The 23,362-nt window shown below is 36.1% G+C and overlaps 1 protein-coding gene across 9 annotated transcripts in view; it reads left to right on the top strand.

The window, feature by feature from the left end:
* The window catches only part of CEP128 (centrosomal protein 128), a 457,806-nt gene that overhangs the window by 58,388 nt on the left and 376,056 nt on the right, over positions 1-23,362 (top strand). For 8 of the 9 annotated variants that reach the window (XM_077938779.1, XM_015144269.3, XM_077938780.1 and 5 more), the window contains one exon: positions 21,440-21,556. The exons of the other annotated variant lie outside the window; for it this stretch is intronic. In XM_077938779.1, coding sequence (XP_077794905.1) covers positions 21,440-21,556 — 117 coding nt within the window. The remainder of the gene's footprint in view (positions 1-21,439; positions 21,557-23,362) is intronic. 9 annotated transcript variants of the gene reach the window in all.

The following is a 23,362-nucleotide window of genomic DNA, read 5'->3' as shown; positions in this document are numbered from 1 at the left end:
CTGGTGGTAGAGGCACACAACAGAATCTCCTGGTCTGTGGGCTTCGAAACCCATGAGAAAAGCATAATGTCTGGGCCAGATAGCGCAGTCCCTCACAGCACAGTCCCTCATGGCTTCCCTTGGCTAGGGAAGGGAGTTCGCCGGCCCCTTGCACTTCCCCGGTGAGGCGATGCCCAACCCTGCTTCTGCTCACTCACTGTGGGCTGCACCCACTGTCTAGCCAGTCCCAGTGAGATGAACTGGATACTTCAGTTGGAAATGAAGAAATCTCCCACCTTCTGTGTTGGTCTCTCTGGGAGCTGCAGACTGGAGCTCTTCCTATTGAACCGTCTTGACAACTCTCTGTATAATAGTTATTAATCCCTTGTTAGGTCGATAGTTTGCAAAACTTTTCTGTCATTTTTTGGGTCGTCTCTTCCTTTTGTTGACTGTTAACTTTGCTGTGTGCAAGCTTTTTAACTTGATGTGATCCCATTTGTCCATTTCTGCTTTGGCTGCCTGTGCTTTTTGGGTTATTATTCAAGAAATCTTTGGTCACTCCAATGTCCTGGAGAGTTTGGTCCCCAGTGTTTTCTTGTAATAGTTTCATAGTTTGAGGTATTAGATTTAAGTCTTTAATCTGTGTGATTTGATTTTTGTCTTTGTCAAGAGGTAGGGATCTAGTTTCACACTTCTGCATATCCAGTTTTCCCAGCACCAGTTATTGAAGAGATGTCTGTTCCTTTTCCCAATACATGTTCTTTGCAACTTTGTCTAGAATGAGTTTGGTGTGGTTGTTTGGATGTGCTTCTGGGTTTTCTATTCTGTTTAATTGGTCTATGTTTCTGTTTCTATGCCACTTCCATGCTGTTTTGGTTACTATAGCTCTGTATTATAATTTGAAGTCAGGTGATGTGGTTCCTCCAGTTTTGTTCTTTTTGCTCAGGATAGCTTTGAATATTGTGCGTCTTTTATAATTCTAGATAAATTCTAGGATTTTTTTCTATTTCAGTGAAGAATGTCATTGGTATTGCACTGAATCTGTAGATTACTTTGGATAGTATGGACATTTTAACAATATTGATTCTTCTAATCTATTAACATAGAATATCTTTCCATTTTTTAATAGTTTCTCTTTAATTTCTTGCATCAATCTTATATAGTTTTCACTGTAGAGATCTTTCACTTTTTTGTTTAAATTCTTAAGTATTTAATTTTTGTCTTTAGCTATTGTAAATTGGATTACCTTCTTGATTTCTTTTCCGGTTTGTTTACTGTTGACATATAGAAATGCTACTGATTTTTGTATGTTGACTTTGTATTCTGTAACTTTACTGAGTTTATCAGTTCTAACAGTTTTTTGATGGAGTTTTTGGGTTTTTTCAAATAGATGATCATGTCATCTGCAAACAAAGATAATTAATTTGACTTCTTCCTTTTCAATTTGGATGCCCTTTATTTCTTTTTTTCCCTGCTCTCAAAGATTCCGCCTTTATTTTATTTTATTTAAACAAATTTTTTATTTAAAATTTTGTGGGTAGGTAGTAGGCACGTATATAATTACGGGTACATGAGATGTTTTGATATGGGCATGCAATGTATAACAATAACATCAGAGTAAATAGAGTATCCATTACCTCAAGCGTTTATCCTCAGTGTTACAAACAACAGTTATACTCTTTTAGTTATTTTAAAATGTACAATTAAATTCTTATTGACTGTAGTCACCCTTTTGTGCTGTGAAATACCAGGTCTTATTCACTGTATTTTTTAAATACCCATTAAGCTTCCTTCCTCTTACCCATCCTCCCACTACCCTTTTCAGCCTCTGATAACCACTCTTGTATTCTCTAGCTCCATGAGATCAATTGTTTTTATTTTTAGATCCCACAAATAAGTAAGAACATGTGATGTTTGCCTCTCTGTGTTGGCTAATTTCGTTTAGCCTAATGACCTCCAGTTCCATCTGTGTTGTTGGAAATGACAGCATCCCATTCTTTTTATGGCTGAATAGTACTCCGTTGTGTATAAGTACATTTTCTTTATCCATTCATCTGTTGATGGACACTTAGATTGCTTCCAAATTTTGACTATTGTGGATAGTGCTGCAACAAACATGGGAATGCAGATGTCTGATACACTGATTTCTTTTGTTTTGGGTTTATACCTAGCAGTGGAATTGCTGGATCATGTGGTAGCTCTATTTTTAGTTTTCTGAGGACCCCCCATATCATTCTCCGTAGTGCTTGTACTAATTTACATTCCCACCAACAGTGTAGGAGGGTTCTCTTTTTTCCATACCCTCACCAGCATTTGTTACTGTCTGTCTTTTGGATATAAATCATTTTAACCGGGGTGAGATGATATCTCCTTGTAGTTTTGATTTGTATTTCTCTGATGATCAATGATGACCTTTTTGTATGCCTGCTTGCTATTTGTGTGCCTTCTTTTGAGAAATATCTATTCAGCTATTTTGCCCATTTTAAATTGGATTATGAGATTTTTTTCTGATAGAGTTGTTTGATCTTCTTATGTATTCTGATTATTAATTTCTTGTCAGATGAATATTTTCTGTCATTCTGTGGGTTGTCTCTTCATTCTGTTGATTGTTTCCTTTGCTGTACAGAAGGTTTTTAACTTGATGTGATACCATTTGTTTGTTTTTGCTCTGATTGCCTGTGCCTGTGTGGATGCCCTTCCTTTATCTTGTCTGATTATTCTAGCTAGGACTTCTGGTGCTATGTTGAATAATGGTGGTGAAAGTGGGCATTCTTGTCTTGTTCCAGATCTTAGAGGAAAGGCTTTCATTGTTTCCTCATTTGGAATGATCGTTGCTGTGGGTCCGTTGTATATGGCTTTTCTTATGTTGAGGTATGTTCCTGTATACTCAGTTGTTTGAAGGCTTTTTATCATTGAAAGGTTGTTGAATTTTATCAAATGCCTTTTTAGTATCAATTGAAATGATCATATGGTTTTGTCCTTCATTCTGTTTATATGATGTATCTCATTGATTAATTTGCATGTGTTAAGCCATCCTTGCATTTCTGGGCTAAGTCCCACTTGGTCTTGATGACCTTTTTAAAATGTGTTATTGAAATCATCTTGATAGTATTTTGTTGAGGGTTTTTGCATCAGTATTCCTCAGGGATATCGGCCTGTAGTTTTCTTTTTTGATGTGTCTTTATCTGGTTTTGGTATTAAGATAATATTGGCCTTGTAAAATGGCCAATATTACTCTATTACTCTTCTTACTCTATGTTTTGGAATAGGTTGAATAGGATAAGTATTAGTTCTTCAAATGGTAGAATTCAAAAGTGAAGCCATTGGATTTCAGGGTTTTCTTTGCTAGAAGACATGTCTTTTATCTCTTTACTTGTTATTGGTCTGTTCAGCTTGTGGATTTTCTCATGGTTCAATCTTTGCAGGTTGTGTCTGTCTAGGAGTTTTTTTCTAGATGTCTTCTAGATTTTCCAATATATTGGCATATAGTTTCTCACAGTAGCCACTAATGATCCTTTGAATTTCTGCAGTAGCAGTTGTAATGTCTCCATTTTCACCTCTGATTTTATGTGTTTGGGTATTCTCTATTTTTTTCTTAGTTAGTTTGGCTAAAAGTTTGTCAATTTTACTTATCTTTTCAAAAAAACAACTTTTCATTTCATTCATCTTTTGTATTTTCTTAATTTCAATTTCATTTATTTCTACTCTGATCTTTGTTATTTCTTCTACTAATTTTGGGTTTGGTTTATTCTTGCTTCTTCAGTTTTTTTTTTAGTGCTATCATAAATGGAACTATTTTCCTGATTTCTTTTTCAGTTAGATTGTTGTGTATAAAAATGTAATTTTTATGTGTTGATTTTCTATCCTTTATGAGCTTATTTTTTGTAATCTTTTTTTTTTTTTTTTTTTTGGTGGAATCTTTGGGGTTTTTGATGTGTAGGACCATTTCCTCTGCAAATAGAGATAATTTTACTTCTTTTCCAATTGGATGCATTTTATTTTTTTCTTGTCTGATTTTTCTTGCTGGTGCTTTTAGTACTATGTTGAATAGAAGGAGGGGGGCATCCTTGCCTTGTTCTGGATCTCAATGGAAAAGCTTTCGGGTTTTCTTCATTTTTATAATGTCCATTGTGGGCTTTTCATAAATGGTTTTTATTATGTTGAGGAACTTTCTTTTTTTTTTTTTTTTTTTTTGAGACGGAGTCTTGCTCTGTAGCCCGGGCTGGAGTGCAGTGGCCAGATCTCAGCTCACTGCAAGCTCCGCCTCCCGGGTTTACGCCATTCTCCTGCCTCAGCCTCCGGAGTAGCTGGGACTACAGGCGCCCGCCACCTCGCCCGGGTAGTTTTTTGTATTTTTAGTAGAGACGGGGTTTCACCGTGTTAGCCAGGATGGTCTCGATCTCCTGACCTCGTGATCCGCCCGTCTCGGCCTCCCAAAGTGCTGGGATTACAGGCTTGAGCCACCGCGCCCGGCCTGGAACTTTCTTTATATGCCTAAATTTTTGACAGTTTTTATGAAGAAAGTATGTTGGACTTTGTTAAATGGTTTTTTTTCCCCATCAGTTGAGATTAGAATGTGGTTTTTATATTTTGTCCTGTTAATATGATGTATGACATCAATTTGCATATGTTTAATCAGCCTTGTATGCCAGGAATAAATCCTATCTGGTCATGGTGTATAATTTTTTTGGTGTGTTGTTGGCTTTGATTTGCAAATATTTTATTGAGGATTTCCATCAGTGTTCATCAGAAAGATTGTCATAGCTTTCTTTTCTTGTGATGTCTTTATCTGGCTTAGGTTTCAAAGTGATAATGTGTTTTAATGTATTTCTTCTAGCTCCATTTTTTGGCAGAGTGTAAGAAATTTTGATATTAATTCTTGCTGCTGTTAAAAATTGTCTTTGATTTTTGACAGTTTGATTATGATATGACTTGAAGAGGATCTCTTTGAATTGAATCTGTTTGGGAACATTTGAGCTTCATAGATCTGGATATCTGTATCTTTTCCAAGACTTGGGAGGTTTTCAGCAATTATTTCATTAAGTAAACATTCTTTTCTCTGTCTTTTCTCTTTATGAAATTCCCAGTTGTGAACATTTATTTGCTTGATGGTTTTTTATAAGTCTTTACTCTTTTTCATTCTTTTTTCCCCTCTGGTTGAGTCATTTCAAAATACTCATCTCAAATTCACAAACTCTCTCTTCTGTTTGATCTACTCTGCTGTTGCAACTCTCAATTTTATTCTTATCTCATTGATTGAATTCTTCAGCTCCAAGATTTATGTTTGGTTCTTTTTTTTGACGACATGTATCTCTTTGTTGAATTTCTCATTCAGATCATTAATTGTTTTCCTGTTTTTATTGAATTGTCTATTTGTATTTTCTTGCATCTCATTGGAGTTTTTTGGGTGTTATTTTGAAATTCCTTTGGGTCAATTTATAAATTTTTGTTTCTTTGGGATCAATTACTGTATAATTATTGTGGTTCTTTGGTGGTGTCATATTTCCTTGCTTTATCATTTTTTTCTGTGTCGCTGTGTTAATTTCTGTCTATCTGGTGGTATAGTCACTCCTTCCAAACTTTACAGAGTGGCTTTTGTAAGGGAAAATGTTTAGCTGCAGATGGGCCTGAGGGTTCTGCTGTGGCAGAGTGTGGTGGCTCTACTTCTGTGTCAGTGCAGCGTTGTAGTCTCTGTGAAGCTTTTTCATTTGTGATTAATGTTAGTGATACCTGCAGAGCCTCAGTGGTCTAGGCTGAAGGAATTTGTGTTAGTGACAGTGGCTATGTAGGTTATTAGAGCAAGGGTTTTAGGGATTCTCCTGTTTTTGTCTTCCTTAGAGTGGGGATTCTTAGCTGAGAGGATCTCTCTTGAAGTTGGATCTGACACGGTTCACAGGCTGCTACAGTGGCACTGGGATCCACGGCACAGATGCTCAGAGTGGTCATGAGGTCAGGCTCTTGCACTCATTGTCTTCTGAAACTATTGTAGCACCTGGGACTTGAGGTACAGAATCACTCTCCAAGGCATGAGTGGATGCAGTTCTTCCAGTAAGCAAAGATTTGTTGCTCTAAGGGACAACCTGGTAGCTCAGGCCCAGGGGGTTGGGAAGCAGCTGTGATTCTTACCCATGGGAGCAGGGTACCACACTTGTATGGCTCCAACGAGGAAGAGGTGCTCCAGAGGCTCAGGCCCTGGGGTTGGGCACAACTACAATTTGGGACCTAAAACCAACAGGGCACAGTAGAAGGCTGGACTCCAGGATATGAGGAACCATGCAGTGGTGACTCTGGACTCCAGGATATGAGGAACCATGCAGTGGTGACTCTGGACTCTGTGATGGTGGGTGGGATATGGCAGTAACCCAAGCTTTAAGAGGCCAGCTGCAACAGCAGCAAGGACTGAGGAATGGCAATATACCGCTGTGGCTTGGGTCTCAAGTGGTGGAGAGAAGCACAGAGATGACTCCATTCCTTGAAGAGGTGAGGTGCCTTAGTAGATTAGACAGTAGACGGCTAATCTATTTCCAGGTAGATGGGGTGTGTTGTGGTTCTTGGGCATGCAGGGTGCGGTGGCACAGTTCAGCCATGGCTCTTATTCCCTGGTATGTGAGGCACTGCTAAAGTGCAGCTACGTGAGTCAGTAGAGCCTCTGGATTCCTGGCTATGTGGTGTCATGTCACCTGTGTGCTGGGAGGCGCGACTGCTCCAATATGCTGGAGGACCAGGGTCCCTGCAGGGGGAGGGTCTGCTGCCTCACCAATGGCATGGTGTTGAAGGAGACTTCTCTGGTGTGTAGGAGGCCAGAGGTCCCTGTGTGGCAGAGCACTACCTTGGCTGTGCCATGAGGGGTGCCACTTCTCCAGTATGTAGGAGGTCTGAGGTACCCAGGTGATAGGGTGCCACATCTGCTGTGGCTCTGGAGGCATAAATTCTCCAGTGTGCCTAAGGCCTGAGGTACCTGGAGTGGAGGGTGGGTATGCGTTGGCCCTGGCACCTGTTGTGAGACTGTTCTAGCACTTGAAGACTCTGGTTCCCTGGGAGTGGGGCATCCCTTCAGCTTGGTCCTAAGGGGAGGATACAGCGGTAACTGAGATAGGGATACGCAGTGACTCTGAAGTAGCTTGTCCCTAGGTGGTAGGGCTGATCCCCAAACGGGGGATGAGGTAGTGGAGCAAGGTGGTTCCTTTCCTTCCCTGTGCAGCTATTCTGGCTTTTTGTTATAGAATTTCTGTTGCTACTTTGCTGTTCTCATTGCTCTCCTGTAGTTATTTTGGTTCAAAATGTGGTTTTTGTGTGTGTGTGTGTGCGTTTTCTTGTGGTGGAGAAAAGTGCTAGGAGCATTTAGTTGGCCAGCTTGCTGATGTCACTCTAAGAAGTTTTATATCTTATACATTTTTAATACAATTTATTTCTTGAATTTGATATCTTTCATGCTATTTTATAGGGTATCATTAAATTTTTTTTAAAGGTCAGTATAACACTGTTTTGAGTTGGAGGATTTGCTGTATTACATTTAATGTAAATGTTGATTTCATTTATTTAAATTTACCATCTTACTATTTGCTTTCTCTTGGTCCCACTTACTGTATTTCCTTCTTTTGTGTGTGTGTTTTTTGGTTTTATTAGTTTTCATTTTTCTGTATTGCACATCTATTAGCTTCTAATTATATCTTGTTATTCCATTGTTACCCTAGGGATTACAACATGTGTCTTTGATATTTCAAAACTAATATAAATTAATTCTTTTACCTCTTCTCAGAAAATGCAAAGATCTTACTGCACCTCAACTCCATAAACCTCGCTTTTCACTTTTATGCTATTTTGTTATTTAATTTTGTATTTAATCGAGCCTTAGAAGACATTACTATTATTTTATGCAAAAATGGTTTATTTAGGTTTACCCCTAGATTTACTGTTTTTTGTTCTTCACTCTTTTTTGCATTTTTCAGATTGTACATCTACCTTAAGAACATATTTAAAAATTTCCTTTAGGGTGAGCATGCATATGCCCGAAAGTGTCCCATCTATAATTTCCTTTAGAGTGTGTGCTTTGGTGAAAAATCTTCTGTGTGTGTGTCTGAAAATGTCTTTCACTTACTTTGTTGAAAGAAATTTTCACTGGATATAAAATTCTAGATAAGCCATTTCCCCCCCCCCCCCATTCTGTATTTTAAAGAAATTTAATCATTTGGGGGTTTCATTGTTTCTCTTGAGAAATCAGATATTAGTCTTATTGATGGTTTTTTTTTTTTTTTTTTTTGGAGATAGGAGTCTCGCTCTGATGCCCAGGCTGGAGTGCAGTGGCACGATCTTGGCTCACTGCAACCTTCACCTCCCAGGTTCAAGTGATTCTGTTGCCTCAGCCTCTCAAGTATCTGGGACTACAGGCGTGTACCACCACGTCTGGGTAATTTTTTGTATTTTTAGTAGAGGCGGGGCTTCACCATGTTAGCCAGGATGGTCTTGGTGTCCTGACCTTGTGATCCACCCTCCTCGGCCTCCCAAAGTGCTGAGCCTTTAGGCGTGAACCACTGTGCCCGGCCTAGTGCTTTTTTTTAAAGGTGTAATAGATTTTTTTTTCTCTAATTGCTTTTGAGTTTTTCTTCTTTGTTTTTATTTATAGTTTTACCATGATAAACTTGTGTGTGTGTGTGTTTTGACTTGTTGCTTGATGCTTATAGTACCATTATCTCTTCAAAAATTACTTTTATTCTTTGTCTCTTCTTTTAGGACTTCACATTACATATAATCTTGAACTTTTGACTTTATCCCCTTTTTCTCTTATGCTCATTTCTGTCAGTTTTAATTCTTTCTTCTTTCTTTATTTTGAATATTTTCTTCTGACTTTTTATTTAGTAACTTAATCTCTCTTCAGCTGAGGCAAGCCTATTAAACCCACTCACTGTTTTCATTTTAAATCATTGCAAGTTTCACTACTAGAATTGTCATCTGATTGTTTTTAACTTTGTAATTGTTTATCAAAATCATCAATCTGTTTATCTGTGTCTCATGACTTCATTACCTAGATCTTCTATGTGTCTGTTTCGATTGTCTATTATCCCTTGCTTTTCTTGGACTTTGATCACATTGCTTTGTCCTACTATTTACTTTTGATTCTCTAGTTATTGTTGTTTGATGACAGAAAACCTACTTTATTTTCTGCCAACAAAATTTGAATAGATAATTTGAGGCCTAGGACATTGTTATGTATGAGAATATAGACATTTACTTTTTGTTATAGACTAGGGTCAGTAGCAATCGTGGATTATCTTATTATTTGTTATTGAGATACTTAATAAACTTTGGTACTGGATCTTGAGTATTTCTGATTCACCCTTACTGCGTGTGTATAGCCCTTCAGGATTCCAGTCCAAAGGCTAAGAGAGTGATTAATCAGGGACCCATTACTTGCAAGTCTCTCAACTCAACTCTTTTTCTCATTTAACCTTAAGAATCTGGTAAAAACTCTGTTCAGCTTCTCAGTGTCTCAGCTGCCTTTTCTGAAATGAGCTGATATTTCAGGGGAAAAAGTGATTTCAAAGGATAGACCATTCTCTCTGGGTTTCTTTCTTCTGCGTATTATTCTCATATTTCCTTATTACTTTTTAACTTCCCAGTGTTTTAAAAAACAATTATATTTAAAATATTCTTTCTAACTTTCTAGTTACCTTCATCTGAATTATCTAGTCTGTTATTTCTGGAAGTGAAACTCCTTAATCTTTTAATCTTTTTTACATATCCTATGTCATTACTATCTTTGCTATTTCCTTCCTTCTCTCTCTTTCTTTCTTTCTTTCTTTCTTTCTTTCTTTCTTTCTTTCTTTCTTTCTTTCTTTCTTTCTCTCTCTCTCTCTCTCTCTCTCTTTTTTTCTTCTTTCTTTTTTTTTTTTTTTTTGACAGATTCTCACTCTGTCACTCAGGCTGGAGTGCAGTGGTGTGATCTCAGCCTCCACCTCCTGGATTCAAGTGATTCTCCTGCCTCAGCCTCCTCAGTAACTGGGATTACAGGTGTGTGCCATGACATTTGGCTTATTTTTGTATTTTTAATAGAGACAGGGTTTCACGATGTTGGCCAGGCTAGTCTCGAACTCCTGACCTCAGATGATCAGCCTGCCTCAGCCTCCTAAAGTGCTGGGATTATAGGCATGAGCCACCCCACTGCACCCAGGCTATGGTTTCTAATGCACAAGATTTTACTAAGTTTTTCAACTGTTGCATGAGGCTTCTTTCACTTGCTACCTAGATATACATCTTATGAACATGCTTGTTGTATTAGTTTGGTTTTATGCTGCTGATAAAGACATACCCAAGGCTGGGCAATTTACAAAAGAAGGAGGTTTAATGGACTTACAGTTCCACATGGCTGGGGAGGCCTCACAATCATGACGGAAGGCAAGGAGGAGCAAGCCACATCTTACATGGATGACGGCAGGCAAAAAGAGAGCTTGTGCAGGGAAACTCCCATTTTTAAAACAAATTTATTTAAAATATTCTTATTTTATTTAAAATATTTTATTTAAAATATTTGTGATATTAAAAATATCGCAAGGATAGTGCAGGAAAGACCTGCCCCCATAATTTAATCACCTGCCACTGGGTTCCTCCCATGACGTGGGAATTGTGGTAGTTACAATTCAAGATGAGATTTGGGTGGGGACACTGCCAAATTATTATATTACTTGTAAATGGGCTTTGATCTAAATTTGGATATCCTTAATATTCTACTGAGGTCCCTGTAGACCTGAGTGAGCCATGGTCATATCCAGTTTTACTGTCATGCTGTTTTTTGAAACTGTTAGATAGTTGGGATGTTTTCAATTTGGGGTTTAATAGTACTAATTTGCATAGTGCACATTACATTTATTGTTTCACCTTTCGCCATGTGACAAGAGAACCTGTAATAAACAGTTATCATTTTATTTGGATTTCTTTCACATAGCAAATAAAACTAGTAAGTATCATCTATATACATTCTACAGTTTTACTTTGTGTTTAAAATATATCCACTGAGTAAAAAGTTAGCAGTTACTGAGTTCAGAGAGAGCTCAAAGTTTCGTATCTTTATTGCCATGCATCAAGAATGACTCTACATCACATAAAGTGCAACTGGTTGTCACACCTCCCTGGTGCCCAGCTCATTGGTGTAATTGCTGTATAAAACTTGCTAGTTTACCCAACTATCCCTTCTGCCCCGCTCCTGAGGACACAGCCTTTTGTATTGTCTCAACCCAGAAAATTGTGCCCACATAATTGTGCACTCAGTTGAATTGCTCATTGCCAGTTCCTTACATCAGTTGTGATGTCACACCTTGTTTTGTGCTTTCTGGAATTTGCTGTCAAAGTAAGATTGTCTCATAATTGCATGAAGGGCATCTCAAATTTCTTGTGGGTGTGTATGGTCCTGATTAAGAAAAAAATGTCCAAAGCAAAACTTAATAACAATTGTTGGAATTAAGAAGGTCTTCCGAAGGCCGCCTGATGTTTGTTTCCAGGGCTTAATATAGACTTTGTGACTCACTTCTTCCAATTGAAGTCAACATTCATGTTTTATAACTGGTTGACGTGTTGTGTTGTATTTGTGAATTCATAACCTGTTGTCAGAGAAGATGGTTTCATTATTTGAGTGTTAAGCTTCTCAGAGACTACAGCTGTTTCCCCCGCTTCAGATTTAAATTTAAAATAAAATTACCAAAATGATGCACATTCACTGTGGCAAACTTAAATATTGTACATATATAAAGTGAAAATAAATGGCTGCCTCTGTTTCTCGCCAATTTCACTTTCTACTGGTAAGCACTGTTAATCACATTTATTGTGTATTATTCTGAGGCTACAGTTGTTTATCATGCATTTTCTCAGTAACTAAAATATATCTTGAAAGCTTGTGGAACATATTTTTCTTTGAGAGACAAAAAGTTTTGGTTGCTGTCATATATGTCAACATTTGATGTGTTAATCTTTTGTGAATCATAAATATTTTTTGCTTATGTCAAATTGCCCACTGGAAGGGAAGAGTTATCATTTATAGTATGATGTCATGGAAAATATTTTCTATTAACACTTAATTGTGGTCATAAGCAATCAATATTGCATAGGCCTCATTCCGTGGGGGAAATTTCAGTTTATTAGTTGTCTAGATTTTATTGAGTTGAGTGTGATATGACTGCATGTTGTTTGATTGCTTATGGAGGAAAAAGTCAATTCTATTTTAGTTTTCTGTAGTAGGGTCACTATAAAGAATAAAAATGTAAACATTGATCCAGCTGTTTTTGAGAGGGTTGACCATTAATAGAATTTATAAGAATTCTGTGAATACTGCATTTAGAATAACATGATTATTGCATAGATTACAGCAGCAGTTATATATATAAATATGTAACATATTTCTTTAAGTGGACTTTGAAGCACCAGGTATTGTTAAAGATCTGAGGAATCAACATATTGAAAAGTGATAATACAATCTTTTAAACAGAATGCTTTTTCTTTTGTTTGACCTTTCATTAACTACTAATCTTAAAAGCCATTCTAATTTTTATTCTTGTTATTCTGCGATTTTTATAACCAAATACGGAGATTTAGGAATTTTTGGTATTCTAGTATTAAACGTAGTTGAAAATGGTATCCTGATAAATATGAATTTTTTAGTATTGGATTACATTTTTAACATTTTTCCGTTAGGTCTCAGAGAAAGAAAAAATAAGTACTAAAATACGCTTTCTTTAAAATAATTCTTATTAGGAGTTATGTCATCACTCAAAAAGCTATAAATATATGTCTTTAGGTTAAGGTCCACAACCTTCATTTAGGGCTGTTTTTACTTATTTTGGTCTTCCCTGTCTCAGGAAATGGCATCGCATTCCATCCAGCATCTTAAGCTGGTCACCAAGGATTCACCTAGATCCATTTCTTTACACCATACTTCCAATCCGTTACAAGATCCTGCCCCTTTAATTTCTGAAATCTTGCTCAATTACATTGACTTCTAATACTACTTTTCAAGCTACCATCTCTTCTCAGTGGGTTTACTGCAGTGGCGTCCATTGAAGTTGGTTCCTCTGCTCCCATACCTGCTTTTATCTGTGCTTCTCACTGCAGGCAAATTATTTTTTTAAATTGTCATTATGTTTAATTATTCCTCCAGGTTTAAAAATCCTCCCTGAGTTTCTTTTATTCCAAATCCCTTACCATGGTCTATAGTGCCTACATTATGTGGCTTTCTCTGTATATCTTGATTTTTTTTTTCCACTGGCTATTTTCTTTTCCCAAGATTTTACATTGCTGACTTCCTATTTCTTTAATATTTTATTATTTTCAGAGAACGAATCTTTCATCTCCTTAGGTAAATTTATTTCTTTGTATTTTTTGGATGCTATAGTGAACAGGATTTTTTTTTTTTTGAGTTGTTATATATAAAAATGCTGCTGATTCTTGTATCCTGAATTTTGATTTCTGCAACTTTACTTAATTTATTACTTCTAACAGTTTTTTTAGGGGCCTCTTTAGGGCTTTCTATATATAAGATAATGTCATCTGAAAACAGGGACAATTTAACTTATTCTTTCCTCATCTAGATGCCTTTTATTTCTTTTTCTTGCATACTCGCTTTGGCCAGGACCTTCAGTACTATGCTGAATGGAAGTGTTCATAGTGGGCATCCTTGGCTTTTTCCGATCTTAGAGAAAATGTTTTTAGGTTTTTACTTTTGAGTACTATGTTAGCTGTTGGCTTGTTGTATATGGCTTTTATTATGCTAAAATAAATTCTTTCTATGTCTCATTTATTGGAAGTTTCTCTTTTTATCATGAAAGGATGTTGAATTATATTAAATGCTTTTTCTGCTTCTATTGAGACGACCACATGATTTTTATTCTTTATTCTGTTAATGTGGTATATTACACTTATTGATTTACAGCTTTGTATTCTGGGGATAAGTTATAAGTGACCGTGGTGGTAATGATTCTCTTAATGTGCTACTGAATTTGGCTTGCTAGTATTTTGCAGAGGATTTTTACATCTGTTCATCAGGGATGTTGGCTTGTAATTTTCTTTTTTAGTAGTGTCTTTGGTGTCAGGGTACTCCTGGCCTCATAGGATGAAGTTGGACATGGTCTCTTATCTTCAGTGTTTTGGAAGAGCTTGAGAAGGATTGACGTTAGTTCTTCTTTACATGTTTGATAGATTTTACCAGTGAAGTAATCAGATTCTGGACTTCTCTTTGTTGGGAAGTCTTTGATTACTGATTCAATCACCTTACTCATTATTGGTCTGTTTGGATTTTCTGTTTCTATTTTCTGTTTCTTTGTGACTCAGTCTTGGTAAGTTGTAGGTTTTTAGGAATTTACCCATTTCTCCTAGGTTATCCAATTTGTTGGCATAAAATTGTTCATAGTATTTTCTTACAAGACTGTATTTTTGTGGTATCATTTGTGATGTCTCTTCTTTTACTTTTGATTTTATTTGCTTGAGTCATGACTCTTTTTTTCCCCTTATTTAGTCTAGCTAGCATTTTGTCAGTTTTGTTTATCTTTTCAAAAAACTAACATTGAGCAGAAAAAAATAACTCCTGGGTACTAGACTTAGTACCTGGGTGAAGAAATAATCTGCACATCAAACCTCTGAGACACAAATTTACCTATATAACAAACCTGCACATGTACCCCTGAACCTAAAAGAAAAGTTAAAAAAAACTCAAAAAACTGTTAGTTTCATGGATCTTTTCTATTGTTTTTCTAGTCTCTATTTCATTTATTTTTGCTGCCATCTTTGTGACTTCCTTTCTTCTACTGACAGTGGCTTAGTTTTGTTTTGTTTTTTAGTTTTTTGGGGTATAGTTAGGTTATTCATTTGAGATCTTTTTCTAAATGTAGGCGTTTATTGCCATAAAACTCCGTCTTAGAGCTGCTTTTTTGCATCCCATAAATTTTGGTGTGTTGTATTTCTGTTTGTATTTGTATCATGGTATTTTTTCATTTTCTTTTACATTTTTTATTTGACCTATTGATTATTCAGAATTGTGTAGTTTAATTTCCACCTATTAGTGAATTTTTCTGTTCATTTATATGTAGTTTTATACCTGTACGCTCTAAAGAGATACTTATTTTCTTAAATATATTAAGACTTGTTTTGTGGCCTAACATGGTCTGTCCTGGAGAATGGTCTGTGTATGTTTGAGAAGAATGTGTATTCTGCTGCTGTTTGATGGAATGTTCTGTATATGTTTGTTAGGTCCATTTGTTTTAAAGTGTAGATCAAGTCTAATGTTTCTCTATAGCCTTTCCATCTGGATGGTGTGTCCATTGTCCACAATACTACTATTGTATTTCTGTTTAATCTTTTCTTCAGCTCTATCAAGATTTGCTTTATAATATTTAGGTGCTCTGATTAGGTGCATATACATTTACAATTATTGTATCCTCTTGATGAATTGACTCCTTTATAATTATTTAATGACCTTGTTTGTTTCTGTTTAGATTTTTTGACTTATAGTGTATTCTCTCTGATATAAGTGTAGCTACCTCTGTTTTCTTCTAGTTTCCATTTGTGTAGAATACCTTTTTCCATCCCTTCATTTTTCAGTCTATTTGTGTCTCTAAAGTCTATTTGTGAGTCTCTTTAGGCAGCATACAGTGGGGTCATTAGAAAAAGTCTATGTAGCTACTCTATGTCTTTTGATAGGAGAATTTGTTTACATTTAAAGCATTTATTTATAGGTAAGAACTTGCTACTGCTGTTTTCTTAATTGTTTTCTGAATGTTTTATAGTTTCTTCATTCCATTTTTTCTCTCTGTCTTCCTTTGTGATTTGATAATTTTCTATAGTGATATGCTTTGGCTGCTTTCTCTGTCTTTTAAATATGCACAGGTTTTTTCTTTGTGGTTACCATGATATTTACATAAAATATCTTGTAAGAATCTATTTTAAGCTGATAACAACTTAACTTGGACTGCATACAAAGAGTCTACACTTAACTTCCCCTCCCATTTTACATTATTGATATCACAGTTTACCTCTTTAAATATTGTATATCCATTAAAATTATTGTAGCTATAGTTATTTTTAATACTTTTGTCTTTTGACTTTTAAACTAGAGTTAAAAGTAACTGAAACACTACCATTGTAAGTATTGGAGTATTTTAAATTTGAATATATTAGTACTTTTACAGTGAATATAAGAAATTATATACTTTCATATGCTTTTGTGTTATTAGCATTCTTTCATTTTGTCTTGAAGAACTGCTTTTTATATTTCTTGTAAGGCAAGTTAATGTGATGATATTCTTGGATGGCAGCACCCCCCTCCCCCCACATCCTGCCAGGACTTTGAGTTTATCATCTCGTTTTCTCCTGGTTTCTGCTGAGAAATTCACTGATAGTCTCATAAGGGTTCCCTTGTATGTGATGAGTTGTTGTTCTCATGCTGCTTTTGGCATTTTCTCTTTGTTTTTTCCTTTTGAGAATTTGATTATTGTGTGTTTCAGTAAGATCTCTTTATATTTAATCTATTTGTGGTTATTTGATCTTCAAGGATCTGGATGTTCTTTTTCCAGATATAGGAAGTTTTCTGCTATTATTTCTTTAAGTAAACTCCTCTCATCTCCTTCTCTTTTTTTCCTCCTTCTGGGACTTTCATAATGAGTAAATTTCTTTACTTGATGGTATCTCATAAATTCCATAGTTTCTCTTAATTTTTTTTCTTTCTTCTTCTTTTTGTTTCTCTGAGTGGGCAATTTTAAATGACTTGTCTTTGAGCTCATGATCTAGTTTGCTTCAAGATTGCTGTGGAATTATTCAATTCAGTCATTGTGTTGTTTAGATTAAGAATTTTTATTTTGTTCTTTTTGATGGTTTCTATCTCTGTTGAATTTCTAATTTTGTTCATGCAACAATTTTCTGATTTTGGTGTCTGTACAGAAGCTTGTCCTTTCCCCCAGTTTTGCTTTATATGATTTCAGCTTCCTGTGGTCAATTGCAATATAAAAATTGTAAATGAAAAATTTCATTAATAAACAATTCATAAGATTTAAATTGCATGCCATTCTGAGTAGAGTAATGAAATCTTCAGTGGTCTCACTTCATCCCTCCTGGGACATGAATCATCCCTTTATTCAGTATATCCATGCCATAGACGCAACCCACCCATTAGTTGCTTAGCGGTCATGTCAGTTATCAGGTTCACTGTCTCAGTAACCTGATAGTGCTTTTGTTCAAGTAACCCTCATTTTACTAAATAATGGCTTCAAAGTACAGAGTAGTGATGTTGACAGTTTGGCAATGCCAAAGAGAAGGATAAAGTGTTTCTTCTAAGTGAAAATGTGAAAGTCTCAACTTAATAAGGAAAGAAAAAAAACATACACTGAGATTTTTAATTTCTGTGATATGAACAAATTTACTCTCTGTGAAATTGTGAAGGGAAAAATTATGCATAGTATCTATAGGGTTTGATACCATCCTTGGTTTCAGGCATCTGCTGGGAATTGTGCAGTGTATCCTGCATGAGTAAAATGGGACTACTGTATTCTCTTGTAGCTCACTGAACTTATTTAAGATGATTGTTTTGTATTCTTTATTAGGCAGTTTAAAGATCTCCATTTCTTTGGGATTGTTTGCTGGTGCTTTATTTTATTCTCTTAGTGATCATGTTTCCCTGATCATTTATGATCCTTATGGCCTTAGTTTCTGTGCATTTGAAGAAGCAGACGCTTCTTCCAGACTTTACAGACTGGCTTTGGCAGGGGATTCCCTTTACTTAATGAGTCTATGCGGAGATTTTTGGTAGGCTCTCTGGCAGGGTTCATTAATGAGCTTTGCTGCTGGTGTCTTTTTGGGAGCTGGCCTTGTGACTGGGTCAGCAGGTGGGCTGAGCTGGTATCTGGGTCCCAGAGGCTAGCCTGTTGTCTGAGTTTATGAGTTTGAGCCTAGAGCCTGTATTCACTGGGGCAGACACTGACTTTGGATCATCTGTTGGGGGGCCTGGATCCTGGCTCCTCTGGGGCTGGCCTGGCACCAGGGTCTACTGGTGTGGGCCAACTTGATTGGGTCTGCAGGGGTGTCCCTAGTGCGTGGGTTCTTAGGGCTAGGCTTGGAACTTATGCCCATAGCAGCTGGTCTGGCACTATGGTGAGACTAGAGCCTAAGTCTGTTGGGGTCTGCCTGGTACTGGGATGGGTCTGGTACCTGGGCCCATGGAGGAAGGCCTGGAGCCTGTGCTTACAGGGGCCAGTCTAGTACTGAGATGCACCTGGAACCTGAGTTCCTGGAGGTAGGCCTGGTGCCTGCATCTGTGGGGCTGGCCTGTATACTGGGTCCATAGAGGATGGTCATGGCGTCTGGGTATGTACAGTTAGCATTTAATGTAACATATTTCCCCTAACTTACTGGCTTAAAAGAACATTTCATTTAGCAGTTTCAGTGGGTTGAGAGACAGGTGTGGCTTTGCTGGGTCCTTTGGCTCTGGGTCACTTGCAGGCTGCATTCTTCTCAAGGCTTGACTGCAATGACAAGTCATTGTCAGGATTCAGTTCCCTGTAGGTTACTGGACTTGAGACTTCAGTTTGTCACGACCTGTTTAAAGGCTTCTTTTGTTTCTTTGACATGTGGCCTCTCCGTAGAACATCTCATAACGTGGCAGCCTGCTTTATTAGAACAAACAGACAAGAAGATGACTGGCAAGAGAGAAGATGCTAGCAAATTGGAAGTCAGTTTTTTGCAGCCTAATAATAGAAGTGACACCTCATCACTTCTGTAGTGTTCTCTTTATTAGAGGGTTAGCCTACACTCAAGGGTAGAGGATTACACAGGTGCATGAATACCAAGAAGCATGGATCATTGGGACCTATGTCAGAAGTTGTGTAAGAGAAACATTAATATCAAAATTAAGAATAAAACTACCAAATGATCCAGCAGTCTCACTTCTGGATACATATCCAAAGGAAATCAGTGTCTTGAAGAGACATCTGCATACCCCATGTTCATTGCAGCATTATTCACAGTAGTCAAGATATGGAAACAATATAAGTATTTGTTGACCAAAGAACAGATAAAGAAATACACATACACACATATATACACCCAATGGAGTATTGTTCAATTTTTAAAAAGAAGGAAATTCTGTCATTTGCAACAATAAATGGATGAACCTGAAGGACATTATTCTAAATGAAGTAAGGCAGTTACAAAAATAAAATACTGCATTATTTCACTTAAATGTGGACTCTAAAAAGTCTAGTTCGTAGAAGCAGAGAATGGAATGGTGGTTGCTAGGGAAAGGGCAGAGTTGGGAGGGGTCAGGAAAATGGGGATATATAGTACAAAGTTTTCCTTATGTAGGATGAATAAGTTCTAGAGAGCTAATGTGCAGAATTGTGACTATAGTATTGGCAAAAATAATGTTAGCTAAGTAAAGTGATAGATATGTTAATTAGCTTGACTATAGTTATTTCACAATGTATATGTATATTAATACATGAAATTATGTTTCAATAAAACTGTTACTTAGAAGGAATCAAAGGCCGGGCATGGTGGCTTACGCCTGTAATCCCAGCTCTTTGGGAGGCCAAAGCCAGTGGATCACTTGAGGTCAGGAATTCAAGACCATCCTGGCCAATGTGGGGAAACAACATGTCTCCTAAAAATACAAATATTAGCCAGGCGTGTTGGCAGGTGCCTGTAATCTCAGGTACTAGGGAGACTGAGGCAGGAGAATTGCTTGAATTCGGGAAGCGGAGATTGCAGTGAGCTGAGATCACGCCACTGCACTCCAGCCTGGGTGACAGAGTGAGACTGTCTCAAAAAAAAAAAAAAAAAAAATTGAGAAGCAATCTTCCAAATATAGTAACTCTGTATCATCACATGTATTAGCTATGGTAGCAAAGTTGCTGATGTCTAAATACTTTTGGATATTGATTTCAGTATGTGGTTACTTGGACTGCTTTAATTTTGATAGGATTCTAGTAAGAACAGCCTTCTTTTCTGAAATATAGAAGTCATTTAACTCATTGAATTTAATCAGAGAAATTTTAACTACTCATTTATTGTCAGTCTTCAGTAGATAGCAAGCTATTGAAGGCAGAGGCTGGGGATACAGTATAAATCTGAACTCCCCCAGAACTTAACTACTAATAGCCTACTGTTGACAGGAAGCATTAACAATAACATAGTCAATTAACACATATTTTGTATATGTATTGTATATTGTATTCTTACAATAAAGTAAGCTAAAGGAAAGAGTTATTAAGAAAATTATAAGAAAGATAAAATATGTTTGTCATTCATTAGGTAGAAGCTGATCATCAAAAAGGTATTCTGCCTTCAAGTTGAGCAGGCTGAGGAGGAATTGGTCTTGCTCTCTCAGCAGTGGTAGTGGCAGAAGAAAATCCACTTATAAATAGATCTTTGCAGTTAAAATCCCTGTTGTTCAAAAGTAAACTAAACTTTTGCTCACCTAAGTAAACTTATGTTTATCTATTTATTTTTTAAAAACTTGATTGAGCTATAATGCACCATAAAATTAATGCTTTAAGTGTACAATTTAATAACTTTTTTCTTTCGTACATTTACTGAGTTATCCAGCCACCTCCCTAATTCAGTTTAGAACATTTACATGACCCCAATAAGGTTCCTTGTCAGGACTTTTCTTGATTCTTTCTCGTATAAATAATTGGTGACAAAAGATTTCTTATAACAGAGCTGTGTTTATTGCTTCTCTTATACGAATACAAATGTCTTCCTTGTCCTTCTGTACGAAATATAGACATTGTCAATAGTGTAAATTTTATTTAGTGGGCTGTATAATGAAATACATGAGATGTGTTTGAATTTATGCAACTTTTAGTAAGGAAAATTTTGTGTCAGAGAGAAAAATTCTTTCATGTTTATTTTAGAGAGTCCCAATTAAACATTTTCAGTTTGACTTTAGTTTTTGATCTTTTATAGCTTGTTTTATTTTTAGCAGATCACAGTAGAAAAGATTGACAAGCTAATGTAAAGCCCTCTTAATTATTCACTACAAATAAACATCAGTACCTTCATAGGCAGGTCATTCTCATGGATAATAAAAGTAGAAAAGAACTAATTAGATCGAACAATTTATCATTAATTGGCCAACAAATGCAATTTTTAGCATAATTGGTATTTTCATTCTAACTCACCAGAGGGCACTCTTTTCTAGTGTATTGCTTTTAACTTTGATCTACTGAATATTATCTCATACCTCAAAAAATTTGAGCCAGTTATTGGGATCCAGATGTAGATCATTTGGAGATCAATGATGACTTCCTTTTCTAACTTTCAATAAGTTTTTTGGCCAGCTATTTCATTTTAGTGTCATTAGACAGGGCTTTGCAAACAAAACAGTCTTAAATGCTTCAAGCAGTAGTGTATCTGCTATAAAACTATCTTCTCAATTTAGTCTGTTTTGCTTGCTAGCTCTGTAATGCTGCTGTTTCTCTGAATTCTTATTAAGGTTTCAGATCGGGTGGAGCGGCGGCTTCAGGAACTAGAGAGAGAGATGCGCACAGAAAGGGAGCTGGTGGAAAGACGCCAGGATCAACTGGGACTCATGTCCCTGCAGCTACAGGAGGTTTGTGAAAAGCACTTTCATGGAATGTAAATCTTGAATTTGGATATTTATTTAGCCTTGTTAAAATGGTTATTGCATGTGACAGTATAATTCAACCCATCTGAGAAGTATTAATATCACATATTGGTTGTAGTTCAGTGTGTAGAATCAGACCTCCCTGGTTTCATACTTGCTGTCCATGTGACGTTAGTTGGGCAAGTTTCTTAACTTCTCTAGGTGCTAGTTTTGTCTGTGGAAAATGGAAATAATAATACTATTGACCTAATTAGAATAGTGCAAGGATAAATGAATTAATGCCAGTAAAGCTCTTAACATACTGTCTGTCATATGCTCAGAAAATGTTAACTGAAAGTATAATTATTCTGATTAATTTTTCTGGGCATAGACTAGACCAGGGGTCATTAAACGATGGCTCACAGGTCCAATCTGGCCCATCGTCTATTTCTGTAAATAGTTTTATTGGAGCACAACCACTCCTATTCATTTATATATTGTCTGTTGGTGCTTTTGTGACACAGTGGCAGAGTTGAGTAGTTGTAGCCCACAAGAATATATGGCCCACAAGGTTTAAAGTATTGGCAGGTTGGCCCTTTATAGAAAAAGTTTGACAACTCCTGAATTAGGTTATTATCAAACCAATTTAAAATGGAGAATAGTTACCCTTTAGGTACTCTTTTTAATGTGAAATTTCAGACATAGATAAAGTTGAAAATTTAGAATAAAGAATTTCTATACAACCTTTACCTAGATTCCCTTATTATTCATATTTTACCAGACTTGTTTCATCATTTATTCTAGATACATCCACATATATGTAATTTTTTTGTGAAACATTTTTAATTTGCAGACATGATATACATACTTATCTGTGAATCTTAAAGTCAACTGATTAAAAAATAAATTGTTTTTCATCTAAATAATTTGATATGTATGTTTTCTTTTGTAGTTACAGTATAACAATCAAAATTAGGAAATTGAAGTCAATAAAATACTATGGCTTAATCTATACATTTTATTCAAATTTTGCTACTACAGTAGTGTCCTTTCCTGATTCAGGATAAAATATAGGTTCACACATGGCATTTAGTTGTCATGTCTCTTTAGTTTCCTTTAATCTGGAACGGTTTTTCAGTCATCATGAGTGATGACTTCTCAGGGCGTAAACTATTTTGTAGAATGGCTTTCATTTTGGGTTTCTTGATGTTTGTTCATGACTAGATTCAGGTGATGGACTTTTGGCTTGAAACTTAGATAATTGGAGTTATGTCCTTCCCATAGTGTCATCTTAGGAGTCATAGAATGTTGGTTTGTTACATTACTGGTGAAAACTGAACACTTGGCTATCGTGTTGCCTACTGGGTGGGTTTATCCACTGTAAAGTTACAATTGTTCTCTTAAAATTATCTATTTTATAGGATAACTCTTTGGGACTTCAACATATCCTGTTTCTATTGTACTTTTGCTCACTAATTTTAGCATCTATTATTGACTCATCTGAAACAATTACTACTATAAGTAGTGCCAGATAGTGATTTAATATGATTCGTTCTACATTTATAGAATCCTACTCTAAGAAAGAACTTTTTATTATGTGCACTCATGGATTCTTATTTTATCATATTGGTTATATTTTGTGACTTATCATTTATAATATTGATTTGTTGAAATTCCCTTTAAATGTGTCTTTGGTCTACACATAAAATATAAAAAGTAGAAACAGCAAGAAACCCAAAAGATTCAAAACAAATGGAAATTATTTTCATTTATGAAATGATTTTTCTAAGAGTTCTAAAAATACACTTGTGT

Source organism: Macaca mulatta, chromosome 7 (genome assembly GCF_049350105.2).
Source record: "Macaca mulatta isolate MMU2019108-1 chromosome 7, T2T-MMU8v2.0, whole genome shotgun sequence".
NCBI classification, from domain to species: Eukaryota; Metazoa; Chordata; class Mammalia; order Primates; family Cercopithecidae; genus Macaca; species Macaca mulatta.
The sequence above is the reverse complement of the archived record's forward strand: the minus strand, read 5'-3'. Positions and strand labels throughout refer to the sequence as shown.